This window comes from Schistocerca serialis, chromosome 1 (assembly GCF_023864345.2).
Source record: "Schistocerca serialis cubense isolate TAMUIC-IGC-003099 chromosome 1, iqSchSeri2.2, whole genome shotgun sequence".
Lineage (NCBI taxonomy): Eukaryota > Metazoa > Arthropoda > Insecta > Orthoptera > Acrididae > Schistocerca > Schistocerca serialis.
Window position 1 is genome coordinate 490,221,028 of NC_064638.1, and position 25,927 is coordinate 490,246,954.

At 36.6% G+C, this 25,927-nt stretch overlaps 1 protein-coding gene across 1 annotated transcript in view; it reads right to left on the reverse strand.

Annotated features, from left to right (window-relative positions):
* Positions 1-12,373: 12,373 nt before the first annotated feature.
* The window catches only part of LOC126484545 (NGFI-A-binding protein homolog), a 427,936-nt gene continuing 414,382 nt past the window's right edge, over positions 12,374-25,927 (reverse strand). Inside the window, exons 12-13 of the mRNA XM_050108131.1 lie at positions 16,027-16,155; positions 12,374-15,709 (exon numbers count right to left, since the gene is read on the reverse strand). Coding sequence (XP_049964088.1) covers positions 15,533-15,709; positions 16,027-16,155 — 306 coding nt within the window. The 3' untranslated portion in view covers positions 12,374-15,532. The remainder of the gene's footprint in view (positions 15,710-16,026; positions 16,156-25,927) is intronic.

Sequence of the window (25,927 nt, forward strand, 5' to 3'; positions counted from 1 at the left end):
TGCTATGAGGATTGAGGAGGATGAAAAGATTAGGATAGTTCTGCTCCAAGGTGGCAACAGGATGTTTGCAGGCTGGATAATTTATGGAGATGGTGTCTGGAATGCTATTCAGTGCTATCCTAGGTGCTGCAGTGCAAGGGATTCTGTTTTAGAGATGTGACATAAGTTGTAGGGATTGCTCAGTGACATTATCTTGCAGAGGGAACAGAGATAATTCTGGGTGTCTTATGCCATGGAGATGTGTTCTTGCAAAACATGGTAATATTTGTGAGGGCCAGGGGCTGGCGGAATCTGAAAATTTGAAAGTCATTGTGAAAGGAGGGGTGAGATCCAGAGAAAGGATTTTTTAGGGCTAGCCTGTTGGGGGAGTGAGGGGGGGCGGGATTCCATGGCTCAGGCATCACTTAAAGAACGGAATGTGGGGCTGGGTTTTAGCCAGGGAAAGGGATACTTCCCTGAACTGGTGCAGAAAGATGGAGTAGGATTCCATTGTGGCAGGGATGATGTTGGGAAAATGGGAAATGATGTAGTAAATGAGCAAATGAAGGCATTAGGTAGCTGTGAAGCGAGCTGGATAACAGGAAAAGACTCATAAAAACACTCTTTAGATACTCAAAGATAGGCACAAATACATAAAAATACCCACAAATATGAACCGAAAAGAGGGAACAGTGGACGTAATGAATGAAGGGAGACTGGACGTGTTGGGATAATGGTAGAGGGGTAGGGGAGATTGATTAAGTTCATGTGGCACAGCTAATTGCAAAAAATAACGTGCAAAAATACGAGAGGATGGGGCAGGAAATGTGATTAACATGAATAATTATAATTATTATGAGGGAGAACTTGTGGCATGAGATGCACCAACAGTCTGCACTTAGGCAGCTGTGTGTTGTGCAAAGATGAGACCATTAATGCAGTGGTGCTCAGAGCATGTACAGTTTGGAAGATGATGAAAAAACACAGAAAAGTAGAGAAAGAGAGGACATTGAGTAGCATAATGTTTTAGAGAAAAGTAACAAAGGAAAACATCACTGGATTGTGGGGTGATAGAAACACAATTAGGCAAAATCAAACAATGGAAATTCCAGGTTGGAATATCAGCAATATTATGAAAAGGATAGATTGTTACTCACTATGTAGATAACACATTGATTTGCAGACAGGCAGGAAGAAAAGACCTATATATAAGCATTTGGCCAAAGTTTTTCATCAGAAAAGAAAAATGCACACAAATTCACACAAGTAAGCACACCTCATACAAACTTTACCGCTATCTCTGGCCACCCACTAAATGCAGAGCCAAAACAGCCCTAAAACACTGTTGTTAATCTTTTCACCAAAATCCTCTGCCCCACAGAAGTATCCAAAGGTTTCACCTTCAGCCTTACACCAAAATTTAACCATGTTGGACTTAACAAAGATCTACTCTCCTTCTTGCAATCCCTGCAATTGGAACACTTTCTTGCCACCAATCCTTCCAGCCAAAGCCAACCTAATCCCAACAGTGAACTCTGCCTCTCTGAGTTCATACCACTATCCAGCTGTGATTCTCCCCCTCTCCTGTCTAAGCACCCCTTGGCCACCTCCAATGTGGCCCTCACTGTCCCTCCCCAGGTCTCTTATTAAGAAGACCATTCTTTCAGTACAAGAAAGGACAGCAAAACACAGCCTCATAACATTTCCTGAGATAATCATCCTATGTGCAGACAAAGGTTTCACCACGGTAATTATTAATGACAGTGAGTACCTAGCAGAAGCCCTCCACCAATTATCTCACTTGTCCACCTATAAACTCTTACAGAGTGATCCCATCCCTGAAGTCCAGCATAACTAGTCTCTGCTTAAAGCATTAGGCTCTTCCCAGAATCTTTCTGCTGAATCTGTTTTCCTCTTCACCTCTATGATTACCTGCACACCCACCTTCTACATCCCCCCAACAGCCACAAACCAAACAGTCCTGGACACCCCATTTTAGCTCATTATTGTGCTCCTCCTGAAAAAATTTGAAGCCCTCATTGCCCCATGCCTCCTAGTTTTCTACTTATCAATGTTGACCCTACTTCCCTATAAACCAACATCCCCATGACCATAATCTTGCCAATATTCAACACTGCCTCTCCCAATGTCCTTCAGACTCCAAACCCACTATCTCATTCCTCATACACTTTACTGACTATATCTTAATAAACAACTACTTAATTTATATTTCACCATTTTTATAGAAACTTTTAATTTGAATGAATTGTTGACCATTTCATTGCGCAGGTTCATTGTCGCCCTTTAGTTCAAGCTGATTAGTACTTCAGGCGTAAGTAATTCTGGAAGAATGCTTATGTAAGTATTTTGTGACTAGGTTCTTTCATCGACAATTTTAAGTTAGAAACTGTTTGTTCAATAAACTGAAACTTACCACACACTTAACTCACATATGACTGTGTTGAGATAAATGCCCTGCAGACAATCTGGTTTAGTCAGTGTGATGAAGCCTGATGTGGCATTCAGACGGCCAGATGTAGCGTGTTTTTCTTAGCCACTTCTTAATTTGTATGGAGAACACACACATGTGCAGGCCATGCCTCCCGTAGTATCAGAAGAGAAAGGAATTAGCTTTGTGCTGTTTACACTACTCTATACAATTAATGTTAGAAAGATATGTATTAAAATGTTCACTGGAACAAATTCAGTTTGGTTGAAGAACTCAACAACCAAAATTTTCAGAATTATGCATGAATGGATACCAACAGTTTCATTATATTAGTATGTTTGGTGATTCCACTGAATGTGAAGCAGAACAGTGTGATAAGAGAAGAAATACTAAAAAAACCATTTGCCAATTTTAAGTTTCCTGGTTACAGGGAAAGACCATCTACAATGTATTACTAAACAGCTCAACAAAAATTTGATTTTTGGTATTTCATATATTTATTGCACAAATTTAAAAATCTGAAATGCTGTCATAATATATTCGTTCAGGGTTCAACGACGTAGTGAAGTATTAAAGTTAGAAACTGCACAAATGCGTTGAGGCACTGTAATTCACAGTGCACAAGTTAACCACACCATATTCACCCCAGTCTTTGTGAATGAGAGCACTTAGCAGCTTCCAACAAATTTACAAATAATTTCAAACATTTTCGATACTTTTTTTGCACCCCCCCCCCCCCCCCCCCCCCAAAACACAGTGAGAGGAAAAAAAAAGCTTGTTGCTTACTATATTTTTACTGTTCATGCAGTAAAACTTCTGCTTCCGGCATGACATTTTAATTTTTTACTTCTTTACTACAAAAACTGTTTACAAACAATTTTACTGGTGTTGTCCACTTATACCACTGAATGTATCTGTAAACTTATATCATTGTAACAGCATAGTTCAGGAGACATGGCATCATAAAAATTGAGATGTGTGAAAAACTATAGTCATCCAGTGTTGATAATTCACTGGTCCACAAATTTTACAGGTACAAAAGCAACTGTTATTTATACATTTAGTTATACTGAACATGAATAACAAGGTTAAAATTGTCTCCTAGCTCAGAGTTATAAGAAAGTAAGATGTTCATGTTTCACTGTCACTTGTATGGGACATTATAAGAGCTATTTGCAAAGGCATTGCGACAAGGGTTCTTTTTGCTGTAAGTGAGTGAGTTGGATGCTTTCAATTGGGCAACACTGCTTTACACGATGATTCGTGTGGACATCATTCCACTTAAGCATTGTTGAACGCAGAAATCAGACATGATTTTAATTACTATTCATCACAATTGTATGCTCTTGTGCAGCATTAGTTTTGTTACTGGAATGAGCATCGTGGCAATTGGCAGTGAATGTATGTGAGGTAAAGTGTTGGAATTGAAGAATTGTGTTGGTGTGTAAATGTATGCTTTCATAAAATGCCACACACCTGCAATATCAAATCTGATAATTTTTGTTACATTTGTATAGAAATTATTTATGGTTCAAGAAGGCAACCATTGAGTGAAGCAGTAAAACAAGCATACACCTTGTATTTCAAGTGTCGATTTGGAGACCAAGCTCAGTCATGGGCTCCATACTTCTGTTGCACCTTGTGTTCATCTACACTTAATGCTTGGAAACACGATAAAAACATCTCCACGAAGTTTGGTATGCTTGCTGTTTGATGTGAATCCACAAATCATGTGTCAGAGTGCTATTTTTGTATGGTACCTATCTAGAGGAAGTAAGTCAGTATCAGGAGGAAGAATATTCAGTACCCTGAGATCCCATCTGTCATTCACCTTGTGGCATATGGTCCTCCACATGTACCACCATCAAGCATGATGATGTTGGTGCTGAACTGACACATAAAGCCAAAAAAGTCTGATTATCCACCAGTGACACTGACCTTATAGATACACCAACATTGTCAACCACACTAGATCACACAGCATGAACTCAGTGGTCCCTAAAGGATTTAGATCTTTCAAAGCATAAAGCTGAACCCTTGGCCCCATGACTGCAACAATGAAATCTCCTCACTGACACAGTGTGTGTGTCAGTGTTCCAGGAGCATCAGAAACTCAAATGTCACTTCAGGACTGAAGGCAACATTACATTCTGCAGTGGTATTGATGGATTGTTGGAAGACCTGAACATTACATACAAACCAGAAGAGTGGAGACTCTTAATAGATGACTCAAAAACAAGCCTGAAGGCAGTAGTGTTACATAATAGTAATGAATGGCCATCCATCCCTGTCGCATATGCTGCCATATTGAGATCAATTGTAAACTGTGTTCATTGCAATAAACACAAATAGCTGTTATGTGGAGATTTCAAAGCTATTGTGATGCTTTTGGGTTTGCATGGGTGTTACACTAAGTATTGCTGTTACCTATGTGAGTTGTACAGTCATGCAAGGGAAAAACATTACACACACAGTTGATGGCCTCCACAAACAGCTCTGATGCCTGGATCAAAAAGATATTGCCAAAGAACCTCTAGTGAATTCAAATAAAATTGTTCTCCCACCACTGCACATTACTTTGGGACTCACGACAGCATTTGTTAAGGCTTTGGACGGGAATGAAGAAGCATTTCCGTGTTGGTGCAGGAAGTTTCCATGACTCAGCACAGAGAAGGTTACTAAGAGGATATTCATTGGTCCACAGATATTCCAGCTCCACACACTTTGAGTCCACTCTGACCCATGATCAGCTGCATCTGAGGCATCATTTTTGTAACATAATAACATCGTTCTTGAGAAACAGAAGAGTCAAAAATTAAATGGACAATGTGGATGAACTTGTTTATGCTCATGAGGCCAACGGCTGCAACATGACCCTGAAAATGCATTTCCTTTATTCCTACTTCATTGTGTTCCCACTGTGGTGCATTCGGTGATGTGCGCAGGAAGTGGTTCCAGCAGCATGTCACTCATCAGTCAGTGGTACACAGGAGGGTGTATTACTACTGTCAGCTGATTTCTGCTGGATGCTACAGAGAAATGCTCCAGGCACCACCCACAAGAGCAAGGCAAAGAAACAGTGTGAATAAACTAGTTAAGTTCAGATAATGTCCACATTCTATTGATTATAGTAGTAATATACGTGAAATGTTAAGTCCTGACTTACTTGTAACCCTGAACTGGAAGACAATTTTAATCATGATATTTGTATTCTTTGCATTAAAATCTATAAAGACTGTCTACTTCGGCGTCTTCAAAAAAATCTACTATGAACCAATGTAATGAGAGCACTTCCAACTAATAAAACCAATGTATTCATGGTTTTTCATCTGCAAGCAGAAATGTTTTATATGCTTAACATCATACATTTAACACAACAGCTTGTAAAATAATCAGACATTTGAAGGTGTTTTATATGTGTTGAAACAAAGTACATTTAACCCAACTGTTTATCATGCTATAGACATCCCTCATCATCACAAATATAAAATGATTGCATCATAACTGTAAATGAATTCATCAACATTCACATTTGGTAAAGGATTTTATATTCTTATTATTGCAGATGTACTGCACATACCCATAAACATTGTGGTGCAATTGTTTTCATTTAAAGTTAATTAATTCAGGATTTGAAGGTATACTGTGCTGTGATGCTTTAGAATTGAAACAAGAACCAACAAACTAGTTGGTTTTAATTAATTAAGGTATGATTTATAGGCACCAACAATTTTTCCAAAATCTGCTCCAATAATATTGAAGCCTGAAAATTTCCACACTTGGTGATGTTCTTAGATTTCCCATATTTTTATTTTGAAAGGAAATAGTCAAAGTTTAAAGTTTTGTTAAGTAAATTATTAATGGCATCTCTCTTAGAAGCTGTGGAATTTTTATTGAGCATCATCATAGTACAAAAAAACAGTGCCCTGTGTTCTTGTGAATGAGGGTACAAACCACCGAGTACATAGAGTAAATAGTCCAAAAAATCTGGGCTTGTTATCTGTGTAATTTCTCTCTTTTTATACTATTAAATATTGTAGAATTTTCTTATAAATCACTTAGAACCATGAAGTGATGCATTCCTGCCAAAGGGTAAGATTATAGATAGCTGGACATGAGTCGGAATAAGGCAGTTATAAATTAGTGAAAGTTCAGCTGCAGTCAAGTTAAGTAGTGTAGAGTCATTTGAAAGCATGTACTATGTTGAAGACTGATGTGAAGTGTACTGTGCAGCAACACTATCAGAATTCTCAAGACCTGTGTTACTAATGTAATGACAATGGCAGACAAACAAAATTGTGTACTGAGCATTTAACCATGCAGCTGTATTTAACAGACGAAGTTGTGGGAATACACTGCCCAAGAATTATAATGTTGTGTGTCCACAATTTTTATAAATTAACAAGCCAACAGTTTCAAATCCAAATGCACTTCCACAACTGAGATTTTAGGTTCATAGTTCGCAGAGACCAACTGATACAGGAGCACACTACAACAAAAACATTTCATTGTGAGTTTGATTCCTTAAAACATTCACACCAGCACTGAGAACTGTGTTTCTTTCTGTGGGGTGGCATATATATTCACACTTCCCTTCATCTAGTGGAGCTGCTTTTCCTGTTTCTCACAATGGGCCAGCAGTGGTATTGAAATGCCATAGGCTGTTGTTTTAATATATTGACATTTTATTTTGAAAGTAGCAGGAGTCCATTATTTAAAAAAAAGGGAGATCCATAAAATTATTTTACGCCAGAGTAACACAAATTATGTGGTATCTCGTATGTACAGAAAGCTCTCTTGTTGAATGGTCTTACAAAATTGTATTAACAGCTGTTTGTTGTGCCTGGCTGATGGCTAATACATCATATATCAGTGTATTGCTGGTAGCATAATTGTTAGAGTTAAGTGTGACCACTGGCTGAGCATGAACGTGTTAAAGAAATGGGTTGGGGGATGTTACTGGTTCGTATCTAAAATATGACACTACAATTTCACCACAGATACTTTCAAAAATAATGCCCAAGACTAAAAAATATTATTTCTGCTAATAAACACCAAAATCTCAATGCTCATTTTACAATCCTATATCCATTTTCCTTATCATAGCACTGTCTGTGTAGGCAGGCGAGTCTCTGTGTTCCTATGAAGCCCAGACTCTTTTCCAGCAGTAGCATAGCTACTGGCAGGTCTAACTTAGGTGGACAGGTCTCAGCAGAGGAGCCAGACAAAGTGGGCCTCACAATGTCCCACTCCCTTTTCATTTCCATCCCCTGATTTCCCTTCCATCATCTACTTCACTGGTGTAGGAGCTGGGCAACGTCAATAGACAAAGGCTGTCTTCTGTGTAGATGATGCAGGATGGGGCCATAACCAGACTAAAGCCTCTATGAGGAAGGTGCAGAATAAATGACTGGATCACAAGTTTTGAGGGTTATATCAATGCTGAAACAAGATTTTGGCAGACGTGGTAGCTGTGTGTGAAGGAAATAAATCCTATCCCCTGGTGGAAAGGGTGAGGGCGAATGACTGACACCTTAAAATTGGTTTTTAAACTAGGGTATGGCAACCCTGACAGAAGAGTCCCTGGTCCTCAAGGTTGGAGTTGGTCATTGGAGTGATGATCATACAGCAGAAAAATTTAATCAAGTTAAAAAGCCGACAAATCAGTCTTGGATATCAGATAGCTTAACTGGAAGACAAACATGGCAAGGGAAAATGAAAAAATGATTTCATCATAGCTAACTGGGGTGTCAAAACCCTCAGCCATCCAGGGATTACTGAAATAGTAGTGTCGAAGATAACACATTATGAGGTAGATGTAGAGGCTTTGCAGCAAATAAGATGGATAGGCAATGGAGTATGCGAAGCAAGTAGAAACGCTATAATATTTTATGACAAAGGACCTGAAGGCAGTTTGGGATGAGTTTTGCCATTAGTAAGAGCATGGCAAACCAAGTAAAGGAGTTTAAAGCTGTCAGCAAGAGTTTGTCGTTCATAACATTCAAGCAGGAAAGCTATGATGTCACCTTCATTAATGTCCATGCCCCTTCTGATAGCGAGACTGATGATGAAAAAGAACAGTTTTATGAAGAACTAGACTGTGTGTACAAAGAAGTTCCAAAAGGAAAGACGAATGTACTTTTAGGTGATTTTAAAGCCAAAGTAGGAAAGGAAAATATCTGTGCTCTGACCATAGGAAAGCACAACTTGCATGAAGAAACCACTCAGGATAATTACATTTGCCATTACAGATAACACTGTTATCAGCTCAACAAAATTCTCACATAAGAAAATTCATCTAGGTACGTTGTGCTCACCGGATAGAAAAACTCTCAGTCACATACAACATGTAATGACAGACATGCAGAACTCGCAAATAGTGAAAGATGCCATAGTCTGAAGAGGAGCAGAGTGTAGGTCTGATCATTTCTTGGTGCAAGAAAAACTAGACCTAGAAAATTTCAGATTTGTTAAAAAAAAAAAAAAAATGGAAACCCAGGGTCTTATGTGGCAAAACTAAAGCTTGAGGAAAAATGTTAAGAGTTTGAATTAGATATAAATAACCATTTCAATGTGCTACAAAATGCACATGAAGAATATGTGGAGAAAGTGCAGCACATTGTAAAGACAGACAGATGCTCCAAATAAAGTGCTGGGTAGACGAAAAGTCAGGGAAAGAGAAGATGGTTTAGTGAGGAATGCAGAAATGTAATTTAGGGAACTAAGAATGCATGTGAGTTACGGCTACAGGATACAGAGAATGAAACACAGGATAAAATAAATAAAAGAACACATGTGAGTTACGGCTACAGGATACATATAATGAAACACAGAGGATAAAATGTCTACAGGCATGCGAAGAGACATCAAGAGTACTGACAACTGAAAAAAGAAAATTACTAATAAAAATTTTTGAAAACATGGAAATGGATAGCCAAAACCTGAATTACAGGAGATTCTTCTAACATGTGAAAGCAGCAAAAAATGGTTGCACATAAGAAGTCAATACATCAGTGGATAAATGGCAACATTATTGTTGCTAAATCAGTCTTAGAGCAACAGACAGAATATTTCAACAATCTGCTCTTGACTGCCCTAGCACAAAGCTACATTTAAGTGAAAACCAAGAAGAAACAAATGAGACAAGAGATTTATTTAATGGTGGATACCACTGAGAAAGTCATAAGGAAGAAGAAAAGCAATGAAGTGCATGTACATAAATGTTGCAGTATGGAAAAGGCAGACTACAGACCGAGCTGTGCAAAGTCATTCAGTCATTTGGGAGACTGAGATGATGCCAGAAGGCTGGAAGACAGCAGTCATTTGTCCAATATATGAGAAAGGAAGCTACGTAAATTGCTGTAAGTACTGAGGAATCAGTTTGCATAACATGACATAGAAGATCCTTTTTACAGTAATTTTAGAAAAGCTGAAATCAAACTGGATTCCATCAAAACCGCTCAACTACTGACAATGTGTTGCTCTTAGACAAATTCTTGAGAAATATTGAGAAAGAGAGAGAAAAATTCATGTACTGTTCATAGGTTTTCAAAGAGCTTATGCCAGTATTCATTGAGATAGCCTCTAATAACCTTGAAGGTGTTCCGTATCCCATATAAACTCATTGAACTAATTAGATTATGTATGGGTGAACCAAGAATGATAGTAAGAACTTTCGCCATAAGAACTGGATTAAGACTGGGGAATGCACTGGCATGCATTCTGTTTTACCTCGTCCTGGAGAAAGTAATAAGACAGAGCAAAGCTGAAGAATGTAATGGACAACAAATGGAAGATGGCAGGTTTCTGATATTTGCGTATGCAGATAATAGTGCTAGTGAGCAAGAGTGAACTAGATCTTGGAGAGACGTATGAAAGGTTCACCGCAGCAGCAAGTAAAGCAGAACTACTTATCAACAGATGAAATCAGAACATATTTAAGTAGTCAGAACTATGAACAAGAGCAGTTCACAGTTTATGGAGACAAATTCATGTCCTTTGATCTCTGAAGTACCGGGGAAGTTGGTACAACTGTTTTAATCAAATACCCTTAGATGTGTATGTAAGAAATTTTGCAAGCTCCAGATGTCTATATACCCTCAGAGATTACTTCAAGTCTAAAACCATATCACATTCTGTCAAAATGAATATTTACAATGCTGTTATATGCTCCATTGTCCTCTATGGTTCAGAGAGCTGGACTTTAGGACAACTGACTTCTTAAGCAACCTTTCATTTCACACATTATAACAAAAAGACTCCTAGCCAAGGAGTATAATCGGAAGATGACATAAAGAGAGGTGTGGAAGCTTTGAATGTAGTCAATTGGGAGGAAACAGCAACAGACAGAATGCAGTGGAGAATGATTATTGACACAATGCAGGATTCCACAGGGCCGGGGACTGCTGCTCTTATAGGCAGTCCTGATATTCTCTAATTTCTTTTTTTCCTTTGTTGCGCCAGTGTCATGTTCTGTTACCTTTGTTTTTGCTACTAGTTCGTAAGGCTCTTGATTCTGTACACCTATATAGCAATGTGCTCATTTATGATTTCGCACTTAGAAGCCCACAGCACGAATGTGGAGCCATCTGACTTGACAGCACTAGATGGTCAGATATGGTTGGCTGGCCCATGGCACAGCCATCCAAGACCTGAAAAGCGTTCTGTTCAAAGACAAGCCTACACATGACCTATCACTGTGTCTCAACTGAGCAAAGCTGCCTGACCAAATCAGGCCATCTTCAGCATCCTTTGCACCCCATGTATTTTTACTGCCAGGTATTTTTCATAATTCCAGTGGTTCCATTTGTAATTCATTAACCTTGAACTCAGTTTGTATGAAAGTACCTTTCTTTAAAATTTATTTTAGTTTGAGAGATACTTAAGGTTGCATCTAAAGTCAGTTTGTTGATTATTTTAAAATTTCATTGCATAGTGATACTAGTTTCATCCATTACTTCTTATTGTAAATAACTGTGTCACATTGCCTTTTCTCTCTTTGTGTTTTGAAATAGACAATTGCACTGGTTTTAGTGTGTGTGTGTGTGTGTGTGTTTGTGTTTGTTTGTTTGTGTGTGTGTGTGTGTGTGTGTGTGTGTGAGAGAGAGAGAGAGAGAGAGAGAGAGAGAGAGAGAGAGAGAGAGAGACTGTGCTATTGATTACTGATTTTTACGGAACTGGCTTGACTTAGTTATGGATTTCTTTTAACTGCACTCATTTTGAAGATCTTTTTTAGGGTGCTAAAGACCCTGATATCATGCACCCAACTTCTATCATCCATCTAAAGGGCTGAGTTCAAAGGCTGTGTCCCAAGTAGTCACTGATCCAGATTGGAAATCAAATACGCATTTTAATTCTTCTCATTTGAGAATAATTTTCTTAGGATATCATTAATCTGTCACTATTATTCTTTTCATCTCCTTGTTCATATAATACATATACAAGGGAACACAGCAGCAGGAAAATTTGATACCTATAAGAAAGCAGTATACTGTCCTTTGAAACTAGATGTTTTATTTGAATATAAATATTTTGACATATTTCTCCATTTTTCTTATTTCTGTGAAGCTAAATAAACGAACAGTAGGGATTAATGTCCTGACAATGGCCATGTCGTGAGACACAGAATATAAGATCAGATGGGAGAAGGAAATTGGCCATGCCTTTTTAAAGGAACAGCTTGGCATTTGCCTAAAGTGTTTTAAGGATACCACATAAAACCTCAATCTGGATGGCCGAGCTGTTCTTCTGAAAGCAATTCCAGTGTTTTAATCAGTGTGCCTTTTGTGAAATTGTGTTAATTCCATGTGGAGGATGTAAGCAAAGTAAGTGGCACAACAGTTTCCAAATTTTGTGTTGATTTTTTATGTTCTACCCTTCATTTACTCATACTTCTCACTTATTGTATATGCAATAGACAAATAAACACAAAAAAATCATTGACAGTTTATATTTCACAAGTTTTATTTACATATGTGCAAAACCAAAATACAGCAAAGTATCTCAATAATACACAGAAGTTAATAATAATTTTTATGCTACCAGTTATCACAGCTTTGACAAATAATATTTGATTTTTGCTTCATTTGTTATGTACATATTGTACAAATATAAATTCATTCCATTAGAATGATGATTCCACTAGAAGCCCTCACAATATTTTTCTGAACACTTGACAGAATTTACAATTGTTATCATTTCATCTAAAATGTAAGAACATTTTGATATTATTCCCACCTGAAACTACAAAAAAGCATTGTTAACTTTCACTTTCCTTTATTTTGTATTCTTTTTAATATCTAAGAGAAGCTAACAAACTATTGGGATGAAAATATATTAATACTGAATTTAAATATTGACACTTCCAACATAAAATATGAATGAAGCAAAACATATTTTTCTGTTGCCAATGTAATTAAGTACATATGATATTTCAAACAAATTCTCTGTCTTACAGAAAATATTTTCCATCAGACTGGTGTTGATCAGTCTCCAATGTCGAAACCATGTCTAAAAGATTTGAAACAGCAGTACGCTTCTATAAATTTACAGTTTTAATATAACGGACTCCAAACACATGTACCTTTAAGTAATCTAAATAAATTGCACTTTTAATGCTTTATTTTTAGACTGGAACCTTTTGCTGATACTTCCATTTTTTTAAAGACTTTGATATTATCAGGAGTGAAATCTTCTTTTATGTTGTAACCTGGTTTTAGTTTGGTAAATATATTGCTGATTATTTAAGACAAAAGTCCATGAGGCAACAGACACAGAAGTATGAAACCAGTATTTCTTACTACATCTTCTGTTAGGGCACAAAAGGAAATTCTTCAGTGCATAAAACCATGCTCTCACAAAGATAGTATTGTAATTGAAAGATTATTTTATTCTGTTGTCATTCTGTTTCAACTTAAACATATAACAGTCTTGTGACAAAAGTGATCAGTGCTCCAATATGGAGGATTCGAACATAGGAGTCTGGAAACTATTAATAACTCCAGTGAACACATTCTGCACAATAATGATTGTTTCAAAGAACACTAGGTAGCACTCAAAGAGTAATGTGGAGGAAGGCCAAGGAATGGTATTTTTTTGGGATACTGGCATGATATATTTAATTTTCATTTTAATATGGAGCATCTAAAAGCATGTTTTTTTTTCTCTTTTTCTGTGATCTCATTTTTTATATATGTTAACATCTTTTATTGTTACATCAAAAATATCATCATTTATTGACCACTTCACAACAATTTGTTTTTATTTCATTCAGTATATTTCCAGATACTTTCTGTTAAATGCAACATAACAATTTTCTTTTACTGTTGAGTGGCATGAAATAAGAACAGAACTGTCATTGGTATCTCATTTCAGAAATGAAGACAACTTTTTGTACAAATTCTCCATGACTGAAAGAAATATTAAAACATAAGTTGCTTATTATTCACCGATGGTCAGTCATTTTATTTTTTTAATTGATAAATATTACTTATTTGTTTTCCTTTTATCCATATAATTTAGCCTGTTATCTTTTGGTGTCTGTGATCATTCCTTGCTTGCTACATTTAGCTTGCCTTTTCCCCGGATTATCATATTGCAAGTGATACCACATATTAACGTTCTGATTATAATTTTACCAATTCAGAAGCTCAACTAATAAATTTTCCATAATAATCATTACACCTTGTAGCCTGAAAGTCACAGACCGAAACTTTCTTGAAAGCTCTTAAGAGCTTAAAACATTGATATCAATAAGTGTTTCTAGATCTATAATGAGAGTACATAAATAAAAAAAATTCATTCGAATTCCTCATAAAGTTTTCTGTACATCCACCTGTCCACAAATAAAGCACATCAAAGTAAAGAAAACATAGGGAATGTAATGCTATGTTGACAAAAGTAAGCATGCTGTACAAAACAGAAAAAAAGCTGGTAGCAAATAATACCTTTAATCCTTTCAAGTGATGTTAGACTATCACAAACGAATATGCTGACACCTGATGGCAAACTGAATTTCTTGCCAGTGTGTCAAAGAAACTGTATGTAGTATGGGCACTTTTTTTATTTTACCTGATGCAAGAAATAAACATGTCTATTACTAGCATTGACAGTTTGGTTGCTAACTATTCTGTGAGACCGCAGTTGGCTAGATTGTAGGCATGTGAGCAATTGATGTACGATTTTACTGGCACATCATAAGAACAAGTCATACCTTTCAAATTGGTTTCGGTTTTATATCACACAGAGACATGTACATCAGTTATCATAACTATCCCAACAATGGTATTTTTAAGTCAAGTAAACCTTCTGTTCAAATTATTTAATATCTGTAATGTATCTCACATCTGGAAATGTCCATTTCTATCTTGAACAAGGTACTAAATTTGGTACTGATATACAGCTTCATGTCCTGTTTGCGTTCATTATAAAAAAGAATAAATATGAATTAGTTTTGGATTGTATGTTTGCAGTGGTTGTGTTTATAACTGCCAGCACAGAAAACTGGTTTTTCTGGCCAGTGAACAATGCACTGATGGTTCTTACAATTGTTCACATAACCGACACAGTTACTAACAAAATGAATATATGGACAAAAGTAAAAACTGCACTTATATCAAATGATTGAACACAATACTACTAAACTATTACTAGTACAAAAACGTGTGAATCTTTTGAGAACAGTCAATTTCAACATGAATATTCTTCAGACAGGGCCAGTATAGTCTTCTTTGTTTTATGAACACATGGTAAACAGGAACCATATTATTCTGTTTTATCAGCAAACAGTACAAGAAGAAAGCATTTGAGCAGTTCGTGAATTAATCTTATGATCAAAGTCAGTGTATTTGTTGTTGGGATTGACTATTTTAACATACATCTTCATAAATTTTCATCAAGCAAAGATTCCAGGAACAGATGAAGCCACCATATTTAGTAATGAAAGCACCATTTTCATTAAAACACTTCAAAATGTTTTTATAGCACATAGAAGATATTTTTCAATAACAAGTCCTCTTTTATACAATATTACTGAAGTACAATAGTGACATTAAACATTCACTATAAGACTTTGAGATCTATAGAAAATGACACAGGGCACACACATCATGTGATTTTTTCCGGTGTTACAGTTGATATTGCAGATTGATGTTCTTGTGTTAACAAAGGGATGAGTGGTCCACGAAGTAATGCCCCCTCAGCGGCATCAGCAGCAATGGCTGGAGACATGGAAAGTGCAGGGTTCGCAACTGCTATTATATTTCCTCCACTGGATGCTATCACCTGTAAATAAAATAGAATTTATATACACCCTAAAAATAATTAATTAATATCTTAATGTACCATGTTTGTTCAGTATTTGTCATATAATGGCATTAATTTAAGTAAAATATAAGATGATTTGACAGTGATAATCAGTTGAACAGAGGAGAAATAAGAAGTCAAACATTTAAAGAAAATACAGCATCTGCAAGATGAAGGGTGGTGGACACATATACAAGTAACTGTCCTCTCATATTAACTTATAACTTCATAATTATAAAGTAACTCCACTAACTACTTTTATTAAACAAATCTATCATTTTTCACTGAAAACATACTTGCACTTTGCTTTCCTGATAAGGATCTTCAAAATTGGTTGACTGTGTATTTACACTTTCCTTATTTTGATTAGCAACCATCTCCTTGACAACTCGCAAACCCTCATCCATTAATGTTTCATTTACCATCTGCAAATAAGAATGTGAATTAGAACCAATTTATCAACAACAGTTGTCTTACAATGTGTGCAACCAATTACCCACTACTTTTGTGTGATAAAGTAAACTACAATTAGGTTGGAACAATATAAAGAAAATTTGGTGTAGGAAAGTGACTGAAGGAATTCAAGAGAAACACTACATAACCACATAAGGAAGACTGTCGATTTGTCCATTGCTGGTAATGAAATTTTAGTGTTTGTCATAGATGTCACTTTATTCTTATGGTCTAAGAAAGGATGTTGTACATTGTGAAAAAGGACACAGCTGTGGAGCACAGTGTCTTGAGATTAGAGGAGTTCTCTAAATAATGTACATATTACTGAAAAGCGCCCACATTTAGATGTTACAAATATATAGTTTCAAGTTTATGCTACAGCTATTGTCTTTTCAATCAGATTTAGCTCATGGTGAATGAATGAACTAGTGAACGAAGAGTCTGTAAATATTACTACCACCCAGAAGTAAATAGCAAAGATGTCTAGTTGATTTTTTAGACAGAAAGCAAGTTTGTCATACCCACTGAGTGGGCAGCTCAGAACAAGTAGTTGAGCTGTCTATAAACGTTATAAGAGTGATGCATTAATGTTACATCATAGTGTACATTATTGCCACTGATGACTAAAATTTCATGAAGTCATTGCATGTGTTGGGTGCCAAGGAAACTGAAAGACTAGCGAAAGGATAACATACAAGATTAGTAAATGCTTTAAGCTGCAGAAGTACACAGTTTCTTAGAAGGAATCACAACTGGTTAAGAATCATGGTCATACCATTACATGATTGAGATGAATAAGTCTGACGTTTCAGAAGAAAACTGCCACAGTAGTGGAAGTAATGTGTTGTTAGATTTGTCGCATACATTGAAAAAGAGTTAAGATGTTGCTTTATTGTGTGTAATTTATATTTTGTGTAACTTGTTCAACCTTTTGTTTAGAAATATTAAGCACAGCATATTGATTCACCATCGGATCTTATTACATTAATTGGCCATCTGAATTTATCCTCAACTAGTGTTAAATCTTGAGGCCTTTCTCTCACTCAGAATCATTTCTGACAACCCAGGAAGCTTCAGCATTCACTGGGCTTGATCTTCAGCATTTCAATGTGATCCTGGCACACACACTTTATGTCTCAGTTTGAAAGTTTTGTACATTGCATGTGCATTGATTTCAGTTATTCTGTATACCACTTATCTTATAATTAACTCATTTGCTTTGCATTGTAGAAGTCACTTTTGTTCCTTTAAATCCTTACTGGATTATGCTACACAGAGACTGGTATTTAATTTTCTCCTATTTTCCATTTCAATGGTTTCAGTTCGTGCATGCTTACGAAACATTGTCTAATGATTGCAAATGGCACTAAACTGCTGCTTTTGAAAGATGATTGCACAGGTGAAACTTTTTTCGGTGCTTTATTCTAAAATACATTCAATTTAGCATATCATTCACTTAAAATCAGTGTGCGTCCCTGGTAGCTGAGTGGACAGCCGGCACGGTAACTCAGTGTGTTTGGTCAGAGGGTTAGCTGCTCTCTGTAATAAAAAAAACTGGTTTAATGGATCAACGACGTCCGCACCGAGCAGGAAAAAAAAAAAAAAAAAAAAAATCGAAAGACTTGCACCCCGACGAACGGTCTACCTGATGGGAGGCCCTAGTCACAAGACATTTATTTACTTAAAATCAATGTTACACTGTGGGCTCCATATACAGTTCCACATCCATTCCATCTAATTCACTCATGAATAACTGGTTTAAACTACTGAATAAAAAACTAGTAGATATGAATTTTGGATGATCATCAACAGATGATATTTCTTTTTTCTGTCTCAATTTCCTGCCATACCTTTGCTATTCTCCAGTCATTTTTTTCTATGCAGGACTGATTCCACAATTAGAAGTGTAAATCATAGTATATCCTTGAAAAATTGTTGTGTGCTCTGAGAAATTTAATCAGTTTTGTGGAAGGAAATTGGTATGCTTGTTGTCATCTGCTATGAATAAAATAAAGATTGGTGAGAGGAAGGAGGTGGGAGGAGAAATAGAGTGATGGAGAATAAAAAATAGATTAAAGAAAGTGGAGGATGAATGCAAAGCACCTCCAAATGTGTCTTGGAAATTAACAAATACTAATGAACATTGCACATATTTTTGTACCATTAGAGATCACTTTTACTTTCGATGCTATTTTTTGGCTGGGATGAATGAGGTTTTGCCTTTGTACTGCATGTGAAGATACTCATAAATTTGTTTAAAAAGTGTATTTGATATCCAAAGGGAATGGTTTTGCAATCATTATTATTTTTTGTAGCAGAAGTTTTTAATATCTACTTTAGAATGTTACTACAATCCAATACTATATTCCTTACTTTATATCATAAATGATTTTGCAAGACTGACAATTTTGAACTATGCAGTGCTACTGGTAAATGTGTATGGAGGAGTAAAAGTCCAGCTAAAACATGCCACATACACCACCTACATAAAGAACATCAATACTTATATAATGGTGGATGTAGAAGAAACTTGTTGGTATCTGTGATCCATAACTACAAACCATATACCAGTAGAATCCTCTACTCAACTATCTACAGTTGTTTTCTACTTTCCTCCATTAGCTGCCTACAGATTTTTTCATCACATAAATTTTTACCTGTGTTCTGGCATCACTGTTGTATTCACTTATATTTAAATAGCTTTACAACTAATTTTCTCAGCTCTTGCAGCTGAGACTGCTCTGCAACTAGAGGTACACATTATTTTCAACTTCTGTTTAACATCCTGTTGGACTGTAATACTGTGATGACACTGAAGGCACACAAAGGTAAATTACATTAAATATGAATAAAAAATTGGAAATCTTGTGTATTTGTCCTGGAGCTCAAATAGTTCGACAAAAATGGGAACGAACCAATCTGCTGTATAACATAAGACATAAAATATTGTATTTAGTGAGGGGCAACTAAATATTGAACAATGATGTTCATAATTTCTATGTCTTGCTGCGACTTGAAAATCTTAACCTATAGTGTACAACTCATTGTTAAAGTTAGTAATAGAATAAAATAAGTCATAAAATTATAAACTGTGTTCAGATTTTATAAAAAGACATATGCATTTTTGTCACTCAAGTAGCACCATAACATCAGTTAATTATAAGCCATTTTTGGATTGATTAGTTTCTTCAGTAGCAAATTAAAACTAAATGGGACACAAACAGGTGTTGCAAGAAATACATGGAGAAATTTCACTTAGCTCCTTGTGTTAAAGAGCACAAGAGCAGTGAGGTGATAATATCACATCACAATCATGATTAAAATCTTCACCTTCACAAATAGGATAGATGAAGTGTCAAATATAAGAGAAGAATCAACCATGGGAAAAGAACTGGAGCTAAAATATATACAAGTAGAAACAAAAACAGAAATGAAAGGGCAGGAAAATGTTAATAAGAAAGATAGAAAGAAAAATTGAGGTATATTGCAAAGAAAAATCAGTGTGGGGTCCAAGAAAGGACATGTTGAAGGACCAGTAAAAAGATGGCTTTAAAAAAGTGGAATAGAACGTAGGATTTATCATATCAAATAGAAACCAAGCATCTCTGAAAAAACATTTACTACCTCATGAGTTCTAAAACCAATGCATGGAATGAATGATAAACCCACATAACCTAAATAGTAGACCAGGCATTCATAAACCTCTAAATGTGAAACATACATGTTGAATGATTTGTACAAATTTTGCAAGAGTGCACCACCTCCTATGAACTCAGCTGTTTATGACACATAAAAGACTAACTTGTTTCTGCCTCCCTGACAGCAGTAGTCACAAAGTTTGCTACCACACATCTCTCAACCCTCATTTGGCCATACTAGGGTTTTAGGTTTTTCATTTTTCAGTCTTTCCATGCCTGCAGATGTGTACTGACTCAGGTAACATGGCTCACTGGTTTGAATCTCACAACAGTATTGGAGGTTATTATGAAGTCCACAAGACATTTCAAAAAATTGTTGCAGATAAATGGCCAAGACCAATTTAAGAAATGATACAGTACATTAAAGACAAGCTCTCTAAGTTTTTCACAATATTTATGAATGTTCTACATGTCCATCCTTTGTCACATGGCACACATCTAATCAGTTGTCGAATTCTGTCCATGCTCAATTCAGTGTATCATGTGAGACAATAAGTACAGCTACTGTGATTGGTGTCACAAGTCTTTGAGTTTCTGTAGCAGAGGTGGAACATAAATGGTATTCTTGGTGTAAGCGCACAAGTAAAAATCAGTAGGCTTAAAGTCTGGTGACCATGGTGGCCACTCAAGTAGCACCATGACAGTGGCCGCAACACTGCCTATTCAATGACGTGGCTACTTCTCATTCAGGTAACCTTGCACACAATTGTGGAAATATGGGTAGGTGCCATCGTGTTGGAAGATGAAATCCCTGCTATCAGTTTCAAGTTTTGGGGTCAGCTAGAATTGCACATGTCGAGGAAGGTGATACCACTGACAGTTCTCTCAGTGAAGAAGACACCACATAGAGCATGTTAACTTTCTCCGAATCATGGACATATTCAACAGTTGCATGTGAATTCTCTGTTCCTAGAGGTGTGTATTGTGTCAGTTGACCTACCCCCCGAAAGAAAGATTGGCTTCATCATTCCAGATTAATTTGCTTGTGATGTCATCATTTTCAAGATGGTTCTGCACATGCAGAACTGCAGATGGTGCAATTTTATCATCAAGGCCTGTGGCTTCCAGGAGTGCAATTTGTATGATTTCATTCAGGTATAGTATTTTCCATACTATAGGCTGAGGAATGTTCAGTCTGTCCCAGCCCGGATATGTAGATTTTCTGGGACTTTGTAACATTACATCTCTCACATGAGTCGCTGTCTGTTTCAAACATTATACATCATACAGACAACCAGTCTCCTAAATTTTTTTGTACCACTTCACTATGCTGTTATAGACTGGTGGTGTCTTTGCCGTGGAAAGCTCTTTGCACACTCACCACTGATTGGCTACAGGTAAAGTTTAGCACACAAAATGCTTTTTCTGCCCAATTTACCACCATTTTCGGAGTTTGTCTTTCATGTAACGTATTATTTATTATTTTATGTTTAGCCATTTACCTGTACCAATTTTAAGAAATATTTCATGGACTTTACAATTACCCTCCATATATGCCATGAGTTTTCAGTCAGTACAACCAATTCCATAACACCTTTTATAAGATATTTAGGCTAACAATAAGCTCTTTTATCAGTGGATTCCTTTACCTATCCCCATTCACTCCTGCTGCCCTTCTTCTGGTGCTAAATACTGCTTTTCTCTGCCAATCTTTTTCAATACAACAATATAGTCTGCGTGTTGTTGAAGTTCTTTCTTGTACATCCATCCATTTCCCAATCCAGGAGTTGATTTCTTAAGTTATCGTCAAATTTGTTTCAGCAATTACTGGGCCACACTCAGTAATACAATTAGAGGTGTGTTCTTGGTAAACAATTTGGTTTCCTTGTATGGAAACAGTTTCATAAGTAATCAATATGCCCATGAGAACTTTGTATTACATTTAAGCACTCATCGTATATTTTGTTAGTCCTGCCTACTCATAAGTCCTCGATACAACCACAAAATGTGGGTCCCATTCTTCCTGTCAACAACACTTAAGTAATTATGGTGGGCTTATACCTCCTGCACTTCTTCTTGATGCTCTATTATAAAGTACTCCCACAATGTATCTATCCCTCAGTCTTCCTGTAGGTATCTTGCCCCATGTGGTCATTTCATGTAACTGTTTCAGTATTCTAAAAACTCCCATTGTTCAACATGCTCATACCAAACAGAATCTGAATACAGATATAATTTTATTTTGCCAACTTTAGAATATTCTTTGAGCTCAATGTTAATGGCAAAGTGTGAAGCATGCATACAGTAACGAATAAACTGACACTTTACTCTAGTAATACATAACACTTCCAGTTTCTTCTGTGACGATGACTTCTCATCACTGCAAGGACTTCACAAGACACTGGAAGTATTTGAGAGCCATTATGACTGATGACTACGCAACAGAAATCCATTTCTCAGAGAGTGGCTTGTTGCAATCCATGCACATCCATCTTACTTACATAACTGTTGAGACTGAGAAAGCATTTTGCAACCATACTGGGAGCAACTAGGAGCACTGACACACTGAATAAGTCACTGGCTCACATCTGGGAGGAGCAGGAGTCTGATAATCCTGACTTATGTTTTCCATGATTTCCCTAAACTGCTGGGGTGATGCTTTTTAAAACTGCTTTGCTGATTTCCCAGCTTTCATGGCCCATCTCTAATTACTTCATTGTTTTCTTTTTTTGTCATCACAGGTTCAATTTGCCCTGACACAATATGAGAACAAAGGAGAGTTGGGGGTGAACCCATCACTTGTTTAATTTTTAACACACTCACGTGAGTAAATACTGTGGGTCTCTGACTCCAGATAACTTTTTCCTATGGTGCACCGACCAGTGAGTCACGGTGCCTGTACTAAAATCTGTCACTTGTAAATGCAGTTAGCAAAGAGAATGGCTTTGGTACCCATAATGAGAAGATGGTGCTCTTGTAATAGATGGTCCTTTTTGGCTGTTACCCAGCATCAAGTTAGTGAGTGATCTGCTGTAGTTTAGTGTAATGATCTACTGTTACATTCTCAGCTAGCCACTGATGGCCCTGTAGTTCAGTTTAATTCTAATTGTTACTTATTCCATGACTCGCAGGCATAATAATTGATGAAGAGTGGAATGTGTAAATTTGATGCCTCAGAAGAGCCTCTATGTGTATGGATACAACAACTCCAGGTGTGTGTGTGTGTGTGTGTGTGTGTGTGTGTGTGTGTGTGTGTAGCAACAAGGAACTTGGTTGCAGAGAAGTCATGTTCAAACAATAGGAATTCCAACTTGGAGTATCAACAATATTAGGAAAAGGATAGATTGCTACTCATTGTAAAGTAAATGCAGACAGGCACAATGAAAAGACTATTATACATTTAACTTTTGGCAAAAAAAAACCCTTCTTCAGAAAACAAAACACACACACATTCATATGAGCAAGCACACTTCATGCAGACATTACTGCTATCTCCAGTCTGAGTTGTTGGAGATGGCAGTCATGTGTGTGTAAGATGCGCTTGCATGTGTGAATTTGTGTATGTGTGTGTGTTCTTTCTGAAGAAGGCTTTGGCCGAAAGCTAAATGTGTATCAGTCTTTTCGTTGTGCCTGTCACAACCCAACAAGTCATTTTCATGTAGAAGGCATTTCGTATGATGGAGTTTTGCAAGAGCAAGTCTATAACTGAAGTGCATTGTAAGTTTAGGATCACATTTAACAAGCCTCCATATATCTTAACGATTCATTTATGAGTGAGTACAGAAGTTTATGGAAGCAAGGTGCCTTTGTAAAGGCAGCTGTGACTCATGTCAATGTGGACAGTTTAGGGCGAGTGTGGACGGAATTGAACTACAGACTAGCCATATGCCATGTAGCTAATGGTTCATTTGTTGACTCTGAATGACTATGACACAAATAACTTCTAGAGTTGCTGTTTCTCTAAATATATTCATATAATACCTTTCCTCAATACAAACATTTTTCTAGATTATGTTGAATAACCCTTTATAACACACATGTTGCCAATTTCAGTAGCTGACACTGGTGGCAGTGGTTTAAGAAATTGAGGCTGTCATGATAAACCTCTGACACAGTGAACTATGATAAACCCATTGTCCACAAAATCTCAGAAATAATGTGCTTCATGCCTGTGATGCTGAAAGTCTAATCATGGTCAAATGGCCTGAGATCTCATGTTGGACCCAACCTTTGCATCGTTATCACTTTTATGTCGATAACAATGTCTGATGATTTCACAATTGTGTGCTATAAGGAATTATTCCACTTGTCAAGGTAATAAGGAATGCCATTTTTCCATGACAATTGTCTTCATATTTACTCTACAATTTGGTATAAAGAGTGTGTAGGGATACTTTTTATTGTACTTATTGTACTAAATATTCAGGTTTCTTCCTGTGCAATTCTGGGTAGGGGGCCTAAAAGAATGGTTTCTTATATTACTGTGTGCTTCTATTAACTTCACATTATACTGGAGATCTCTATAGGAGCAACACATAGATAGTTGGAGAATACTCATAGATTTCATCCCAAAAACTGGTTCTTGGAACTTTCTGAGTAAGTTCTTGGAAGATATTTGACAACTTTTGTAGTTTATGGCTGCTAAGATAGGATTATTCATCTCCTGTGCGGCAAACAAGCATGATCACTTGCAGTGACATTATTGTTATGTATTAAATGTTTTCTGTTATTCTGGCCCAATATGGATCATATACATTCCAGCAGTGTTTTAATGTGAGCTATACACACACTTGGCAATAAGTCTGTTTTTTAGACAGACTGCAATTTCAAATGTCCTACTAATATATCAAAACCCTCTGTTATACAACATGTAGAGAAGACATAGAGTTGCAAACAGGCACAACAAAAAGACTGGTATATATTTAAGCTTTTGGCCAGTGGCAACAGACAGTGGTCACGTGTGTATGAGTTGTGCTCATGTGAATGTCTATGCTTTTTCTACTTTAGAAGAAGGCCTTTTGGGTGAAAGCTTAAATGTAGCAGTCTTTTCGTTGCACCTGTATGTGACTCAGTGTCTGCCCTGTATGATGAGTAGTGAACTATCATTTGCATAATATTGTCATTATTCCATACTGGATTTTACATTGTTTGATAAAATCTTGTGTCAGCTTTACTTACAGCTGGACGTGTGTGGCCACTACACTTCTTCTTCTCAGATATTTTTACTCCCAGATATTTGTATGGCTTGGCTAAATCAAGTCAGGTCTCATTAATGCTATAGTCCACAGCTGCTTCATTTTTACTTAAAATAAAGTGCATAACTTTATTCCCCTCAATATTAAGAGTTTGGTTGCCAATCTTTGTATCAGGTTTACACAGGATATAATGGGTATAAGTGCAGATATTTTTGTATGTGGTACCTTAATATGTAGATACTGAACAGTCTTCGCACAAACATTTCACAAACCTGATGTTTTCTGCATGGTTGTAACTATGCATGTCAGTATAGACATTCCATTTTTCATCCACATTTCCACACCTGACCTGCTATCCAGGGGAAAATAAGCATTAATGGTTTGCTCTTGCCACATGTACTTGGAGGTACTAACGAAACTAAAAACGTACTACTCCTAATATCTATAATTATTAGCCTGCAAATGAAGTAAATACTGATGCAATATTGTCCAGAACACTGTCCTCTGTCACCAGTATAAATATCCAAACTTATACCTGTTACTCCCTGTATGTTGCCCAAATCACAATGGATAGTGCTACAATGTTTACTGGGTGATGATTGCTCACAGATAATCAGTTCATTTGTGAAAAGTCTGAAACCATAGCTAGAACTGTCTGTTAAGATTTTAATAAACATCATGAATAGCAGTTGCACCATCACATTTCCCTTGGGCAAACCTGAAATTATTTGTGGCTGACTCCTCACCTAGTATAACATGCTCAATTTTGTTTGCCTAGAAGTTTTAAATCCAGTTACAAACCAGAGTAGATACCCTTCACAAACAGAGAGCTTTTACAAATGCTACCTTTAAAGTTTTCATGAAAAAATGACAAATCATTTCACTCTTTCCCAAGTCACTCATGTTTAAAA